This window comes from Morone saxatilis, unplaced genomic scaffold, assembly GCF_004916995.1.
Source record: "Morone saxatilis isolate NCDOM2014 unplaced genomic scaffold, NCSU_SB_2.0 Contig19, whole genome shotgun sequence".
In the NCBI taxonomy this organism is placed as follows: Eukaryota; Metazoa; Chordata; class Actinopteri; family Moronidae; genus Morone; species Morone saxatilis.
In genome coordinates, this window is record NW_023339751.1 from 17,106,093 (window position 1) to 17,114,568 (window position 8,476).

General features: G+C 38.2%; 1 protein-coding gene across 1 annotated transcript in view; it reads left to right on the plus strand.

Moving 5' to 3' along the window:
* anapc1 (anaphase promoting complex subunit 1) overlaps positions 1-8,476 on the plus strand; it is a gene marked incomplete in the record, with an annotated part of 50,576 nt that overhangs the window by 16,338 nt on the left and 25,762 nt on the right. The window contains 8 exon segments of the mRNA XM_035663937.1: positions 281-403; positions 980-1,149; positions 2,739-2,830; positions 3,222-3,370; positions 5,758-5,836; positions 6,543-6,579; positions 7,491-7,564; positions 7,772-7,950. Of these exon segments, the coding sequence (XP_035519830.1) occupies positions 281-403; positions 980-1,149; positions 2,739-2,830; positions 3,222-3,370; positions 5,758-5,836; positions 6,543-6,579; positions 7,491-7,564; positions 7,772-7,950 (903 nt within the window).

The following is an 8,476-nucleotide window of genomic DNA, read 5'->3' on the forward strand; positions in this document are numbered from 1 at the left end:
TAACTGTATATAGATAGATATATATATATAGATAGATAGATAGTTGTGTAATTATAATAATAACATTGTCTTTTTTTCCATTCTGAATGTTCCAATTCCATTATTTTGCCCCTAACACATGCTGCCTTTTTATCCATCAAAATGCAGTAATGCACGTTGGATATATTTTGCTTTGTACAAAGCTGTATTTGTATGTGGTTATATGCCATATACTTACAACATTGACCGGTAAGATAACCCAGCTCTTACTGGTTTTTATCTATGTCTCCTCTCTCTGAAGGACTGGGACTACTTATTGGGGTCTCATTACCATCGTCAGATGAATTCCCAGCCTGTCTGCGGTCCAGTGGACTCCAGTGGCTCCAATAATACTCTCATAACGGACACTGATTGCCTGTCCTCTGTAAGTAACTCCCTCTTGATGGCTTGATAAATAACATGTTGTTATTTTTTTTTTGTTTGTTCTACATATTTGGGTCAGAGCATGATGCACTTTGTTTGAATAAGACTTAATATTGCATGGATTCAGATGCATCTTGCTAGATGCAATTATTATAACCCTCAGAAACTCTTGTGGGTTCTACCTTGAAGGTAGGATTGATAGTAGGGCTGTTGTATTAAACTGCTTTAGTTTTAGCTGGGTTAACCTAATAATAAACTGGTTACTGAGTGTGTATGCTGCAATAGTGAAAAGTAATGGATAAATGGTTGAAACTTGCCGTGCTGGTGAAAGGGTACTGGAGCTCATATGACAGAGCTGTGGGGGTAATTCAGACAAAAAGGTTTGGAACCTCTAATCTAAATATTTGAAAGGTTTTTTCACCCTAAAATGAATTCAGACCTTAACTAAAATAGTTACATAATTGTACTAATTGACAATGTCAGTGTCTCCCCATCTCTTTTTTTCTGTATGCACACTGTGCTTTGCCTTGTATTCTTACAATTGAACTTATTTTTGTTTGTCCTTTGTTTGTCTTAGGTGTCCTCTCCCTCTTGTCCACCTCTAAAGTTGGACAGTTCAGCGCCTCTCTTCCCTCACATTCCTTCTCTTTTTTATGTTCTCCATCTGCTCTATCAAGAGCTGCAGCTGGACGAGCTGCAGAGAGCGAGAGCGTCATTGCTCGTCTGCCTGCTTCAACAGCTGGCCAGGTAACCACAAAGCAACAACTGTTGTTTACATACATAAAGGTTACAGAATAGAGAATAGACAAATTGCTCTACTTTACACCAAACTACATTTAACTTGCACCATGAGAAGAAAAGGCAAACACATTTTATTGTTTTCAGTGAAAGCTTGTGTGTAATCAAGGCTCTTTAGTGATGTGTACCGAGCAATAAACTTCAACAGGTTCAAGTGATCACTGTGATGACAATAACAGAACAGGTGAAGTGGGAAAGTTAAGCGCTCTTCAGAGTAATTGGTCTGTGTTGGTTAATATGTGGGCTGTTGTGAAGTATAGTACACATTTTCACCCTCTCTCAGGCTAGCTAGTTATGGCCAAAACAATGATCCTGGCTGTTTTTATAAAGAATTTGTTGGGACACTTTTTTTACAAACATTTATCTCAATAACATGAGGGAGAAATTGGTTTTAACCCTCTTCACATATCCTATGTTACCATTTTATATGTAAGGTATTTTAAGAATGATCCTCATGTAGCAGGTTTCAAAGCAAACAAGATTAATGTAAAGCAGAGGATCCAATGGAAGGGCTTTAACCAGCCTGTCTGAACTTCAGTTTGCAGCCTCACTTTGACTGTGGAAATTTCTGCCCACAGGAAAATGCTGCGTTCAAAACTTGAGACAAAAGCCAGAAATATCTCCCTGTAGTAAACAGTGCTCCACTAGTGAGGACAGGATTTCTCAACAGTGATTGGACAGCTTTACTACCTACACACCTATCAGATACATTGATTTAGGTCACATTTATGTCCCTACAAGGTGCTAACTTAACACTGTACATTATCATTTTTATATCATTATTCATATAATTTAAAATGTAGTATTAAATATAGGACTTTTCATAGATTATTATAAATTTTAATACAGGAAAAAAATACCATAACTGTAAAATAATTTTACTATTTTGTTTTTCCCTGGCACTGGAAATTATAGAAATAGTTACAATATAACAATATAAAAAGATACACAGGGTAATGAGGCTGTACAAAAGCATAAAAGCTTAGGGAAAAAAACGGAAAAGGATTTAGATTGACAGTTAGTTTTAGAGTTATAACCATGAGTTTTTACATACATTTTGTAAAATTGGATAACTGTATGCTCAACTACTTCCCAGTGTGCAACGCACACATGCACACACAAAGCTTAAAATTGTGTGAGAGTCGGGGCTTAGTTCTGGGATTAAAAACTATTGATCATCTGATGTAAATGCAGGATGGTAATGACTCACGGCTGTTACTTACTCAGAGTATGTGTTTAATTACTGTTTAAAAATAAGTTAAATGCCGCAGAGGCTCTTTGAGAATGTGGAACCATTTGCTGTCCAGTTGTGCAGATGTGGAACAAAGTAGTTTTAATAACCCAGTGATAAAAGATTAGAAACTCGCATTGTGAGTGGAAATGTTCCCTTTGTTCACTATGGCGGAGTTAAAAAAAAAAACAATTCAACCTCTGACTCTCTTATGCTGTAGATCTCTTCGGTATATGAGATGTGACGTGTTTATGTATATGTAGAGTCACTGCTATACAGGAATATTAATAAATTTGTTTTTTTGCAGAGACCTCCAGTTGGAAGAGTACGTGGATCTGTACTGGAGAGATTACCCTTCCTTAATTAGTGGCTTCAATGAGAGCTGCCTCATAGACCAGGGTAAGACCCATATGATAGTCGAATAATGGTATCAAGTCAGGAAACAGACAAGACATGTTGTTTTGGAATGGAGAGGGCAGGAGTGTCTGCTGCTGATAAAGACTCAGCACACAGTGTTTGTTTTATGTTTGAATTTTTCTTCTCTTTCTATTATTTTGTCCACTTCTGGCTCCCTCTATATATCCCTCTTCCCTTGCTCCCTTTCTTCCTCCCCGGTTCTTTGTTTTCACAATCCATATCATGTTTGCCCCCTTTTCCTAACTGCATCCCCCTTTGTCTCCACTTCCACCCCAACTTGTGCATTCCTCACACACACTCTCATCCCTCTTTCCCCTCTCCTCTCCTATTGTCCTCTGTTTTCCTCACCCTCCATCTTTCTATCCCTCCACAGTTCTGTTTGGTCAGATGCAGCGTCCGTCCTTCCTGAGGGCAGATCCTCCCTGTGTGCTCAGCTGGCTCAGTAGCTGTCTAAGAGGGGAGGAGATCCTGCCTTTCCCCTACCTGCCTGGAATCTGTCAGAGGACCAGGCTGCTGGTTCTGGTACGACCAAAGCTTAATTTTTAAAATAACAAGTAGAAACAGGTGGGAAGACATAGGCTCTCAAACTGGAGACAGTCACATGCTACACATCCTAGATGAACAGGCTACAAGGACGCCAAATAATTTGAGTTATTATTATTATTATTATTATTATTATTGAATTACCTATTTTTAATAAAGACCAGGGGAAACAAGGTTGAATTGAACCACTTTATGTATCACAGGCAATAATTAGTACCTCTCCATCGTGGACTGCCCTTGGATTCTTTCTTGAGATGTAACACACAAACAGTCGTGACTGACAGCATGTACTCCAAAGGGTAGAAACGGCTGTGGTGATTCACTCATAGCATGCTCCATTATCAAGCCATATGATAGGCTGTGTATGAGCCAGGGCATATTTGTTATTTGCTTTCATAGCATTTAATGCTTTTAAGTGAAACTATTGACATTACATTGAACAATTTCTTATTTACTGATATTAATGAAGTGTCTATTGCTGATACATAATGCAATTACCCAATTGTGTTTTTCTAAAAAAGAAAAAAATGAGGAAGAATATTATTAGTAATCAATGATCACAAAAGTAGCAAAATATACATAAAGTACAGAGGCCGATAGTAATCAATTAGCAAAGTAGTATAATTTAAAGTATAAGCTTTAAGATATATAGGTGAATCCTTTTTTTTAAATTGTCATGCATGCAACTATCCTCAGACCCATGACCTGAAAGTCCAAAAATGGAGAAGCACTTTCACAATTAATCTTGTCAGCACCTTCGTAAAAATTCATAAATGAAAACATTTACTATATAGTAGTAATCAGAGCAAATACTAAGTAGATATTCCATCTTGCATTCTTTTCTAGGCTTTGAGACGAAGCAAACTTTAAAAGCAAACTTGATACATCATCTATACGTCAGGATATTTTGGGTTTTGTTGAGCTATTGGACATTGTCTTAAATCATCATAATTGTACAATACAAACAAAAATGGGACAGATTTCCCCAGGCTGGGACCTCACACAATCAGTAATTTTTTATATTTCTCACACATCACAGGGATGGGAACTGCAGCTGAAAGGTAAGAAACATTTTCTTAGCAGGCCAACTCGACGTTCGTAGGAGCAGATTTGATTTGTCAAGGTTATACAGTTTTTAGAGGTCTTGATGATGTCTAAGTGTGTTTGTCTTTAACTTTGACGGAGTTCTGTCAGTCGTTTTAAATTTGATTTTCCACATGTCCCAGACATTCTTGTGTGTGAGCTAGACATGGAGGGTAAAGAGTTCAGCTTTGATTGAGACACAGTCAGATAATCTATTTGCGGTAGCATGTGATTCTGAATTTTGCCATGGTATGGCTGGAGATGTGTACATACGTGTGTGATCTGTGCTGATGGATATCAACCTTCACTTATAAAGGAAGGAAGGCAACCATTGTTTCTCTGGAGGATGACTGAGTGATGACGACTGAGACAGACAGACCAGACAGTTTAGAGACACAGACATGATAGATTAACATATACAGTATACACGATCAGGATGTGAAAAGTCCTGACAAAACTTTCTAACATTCTATTATCCTTAAAAATGCCGTTGCGTAAAAAATTGAGAACAATTAAATGAATACAGAAATAGAGGAATTGACAAATGGAAACATTTAACTATTTAATACAGGGGAACACGCTCAGGCATTTGGCATTTGGCATTTGTACATTACGTTTTAAGCTACTGCTGTTCCTTTTGTTACCTATAGGTGGCACCTGTTGCATGGGTCTACAGGTTTGACCTTACTGATAATGCAGCTCTGCAAATGGATGATGTTGGCTGCAATAACTGAGCCTAAATTTAAATGCTTCATATCAACCAAACTGTGTTCTTGAAGACAGATACTAGACAGACTGTGGTTACACACAGACAGGCCCTTATAAAGTGTTGCTTACACACTGCTTTGTGTGTATGTGAATGTGAAAGTATGTGAATGTTTGCTTATTATTTAGTTACTTGCTTTAGCTTTTGTTTTGACCTACACACTACCTATGCTGGTTTATACTGTGAGAGATGTAATGCTGCCAGGATCTGCAGTAGGAAGAGTAATGCTATTATAGTAGAAACAGCCAATGATCTTGTCCTCTGTGATAATATGTGATGATTGGTTTAGATGTTTTAGATGTTTTCTCACTGTGGCTGCTTTTCATCATTTCAACATCATGATTTTGATTTAAATCCTTTTGTATATTTCTTTAAAAAATGTATACCTAAGTCACTGGAAATTTTAATGTATATATAATGATCTAACTCTCATGTTATTTTCACTGTACAAATGATACCAATTCTGTTTTTTGCTTTGTAGTATTTATGTGTGTTTCTCTTTTTTCTCTTTCCTCAGAGTTATGCTCTCTACATTACTGAAGATGAAAATGCTACTTCGACAGACCTATCAAAGTACCTGGCCAAGCTCTCTGCAGGTGTGTGTTTTTGTGACTAGCCTTAAAGATCATTTCACTTCTCTTTGATTGCATGCTGGGACTATGTATGCTTCTGACTGAAGCCTTGACTGTTTGTATTCATGTGTACATTTATTGGCAACCAGCCCTTATTACCTGCCAGTCCCATAGTTCCATGCTTCAGGGCCCAGTAACACAGGAAGAAAGGTAGTTTGCAGTGATGCAGTTTTGCATGTCACCTGATTTCCTTTATTTGTTTTTGCTTGGACAAAAAACCCAATACAGTGCTAAGGTGACAGCAGTCGCTGGAGGTGTTTGATCAGCCTACTTTCCACTGACACAGAATTGCTCATTGACTTTGTGGGCGGTGTGAGAGAATCCTGAGTGACTGTTTTTTTCCCGCTCTATGTTGGCATTTTTCACTGACAAAACAAAACCAAACAACAACAGATGTCATCCCACATAAATGCAGTCCTCCACCTATCAGGAACAAAATGTCACCTCCATTTAACCAGCAAGTGCTCATTTTCTTGTTAGTGACAAATTTGAGCAACCAATCATTGTAGGTCTGAAAATGCTTTAATACAGTCTAGAGTTGTTTCCTTTCAGGAGCTGTGAAAATGCGATGAGCATGATGCGACATCTCACAAACAGAACAAATGAATCAACCTGTTGACCTCTTTCTTCTGTTATTTCACTGTCTCTGTCTCATCCTCCACTTTCTCAGGCCAGAAGTCTTGTGCCAGTGAACCTCAGTGCAGAAGGTAATTCGGCTCACAGCACTAAGAGGAAGAACTATTGTTTTATATAATTGAAGGTTTTTTTTTTTCTGTACACTATTATAATTTCAAAAAGCATTAAAGATCCAGTGTGTAGGATTTGGTCGCAGTGAGATTACAGATTGCAAACAACTGAATACCCCTCGCCTCAGACTCCATTTCTAAGCATGTAGGAGAAACTACGGTGGCTGCAAAATTAGCAAAAAACACGAAAGTCTCTGTCTGCAGTCAGTGTTTAGTTTGTCCGTTGTGGGCTGCTGTAGAAACATGGTGGTTCAACATGGTGGACTCCCTCTGTAAATATAGAGGACTCGTTCTAAGGTAACGAAAACACAACAAATCTTATTTCCTGTTTTCATACCCATGAATATTATATTCCATTCCTACCAATAGATCCTCCTGAATGTTACACACTAGATCTTTAAATAACCCAAACGTTAAAGGTGCCCTGTGGGGTTTTCATGCACATAAACAAAGTTGTCTTTACATTCAGTGTCACTCACCTAAACCAAATCCTGCAAAACCTTTTTCAAACCTGTATTAATACAGCCTTGTTTACAGTCATCTTATTTTTTGCCTTTGGTTGTACATTACTGCTACCTGTAGATCAATGGAATTGAAACCATTCACAGGAATGTGTATCATGATGTACAAGTGTGTTCTCATGCATGAGACCAAAAAACATTGCTCGTAAAAAAGCTTCTCCATAGTGCTACTAGAGGTCAAAAACGTCACAAGGGACCTTTTTAAATTCTACAAAAAATTATTTAGAGCTGCAAAAAATTTTGAAAGCTATTTTGAAAAAAAAAAAAAGAAGTTAAATCAATCTTTTTGCGTTTCATTAGATTTTCATAGTCGTCATTGTTGTAATTAATCTTTATGGGTTTTTATTCTAGACAGAGCAGTGGGAAGGTGAGGGGTTGCAGTGGAAGTCTGGCTGAGCAGCTGGTGGTCTGGCTCACCTCAGAAGGTAAGACAAGCAGGTGTTTTTTCCCTTTTTGCTGAAGCCATATCCTCTTTTTCAGCACCACACTGGTTCACAATAATGCAAATTTAACACATTCACACCACAGTCTGTGAACTGACTCCCTCACTGTCAGGCCACATGTCTGGAGTGTCTGTAATTTTTACCTGTTGGAGGCAGCCTCTAAATTAGGACATGGTTATTTTGATTTAGGTTTCACCTTGAAGGACTTGGAGTCAGTCCCCTTCGGCGTGGCTTTGCCTATCAGGGAGGCCATCTACCACTGCCGGGAGCAGCCGTGTTCTGATTGGTCAGAGGAGGTCTGTCTGCTGATTGGGCGACAGGATCTGACCAAACAAGCCCACAAGATGACCCTGGGCAAGAGCAAAGCCGTAAGTGTGAAATTAGTAATATTCAGACCAGGCCAGGGTACACACACGATTCATCTAAACTGAGTCTAAAATTCTGATTCGATTGTTACTGTTGGTACTTCTCAGTCCTAGTGGGGCGTTTCAGTCTGACCCTAATCCTTCCAAGTACTTGTCATCGCAACATTTGTGAGCACAAACAATATATGTAATCCCTGCCTTATTTATGAGGGCTTGCAGTAGCTTGACCAAGTTCCAGCAATATTTCCAAAAAGCGCTTCCACTTTAAATTTTTGCATAAAATCATCTTAAATTGTGCCTTTAAACATTGCTGCAGAAATTATTTTTACTCATTTAATAACTACATTAGTCATTGTGCAATACACAGAGCCTTTCATGTTAAAAAATAAAACATTGAAAGTCTCCTGAAAACCTGTAATTATAATAGCAACCAAAAATGCTTTGCCTTCATACCAGTAATATCTTTGTGGGAGTAATTCAAGAGCCCTTCCTTCCTTCATAACTCGAGGTTGAATCCATCAGCATTACA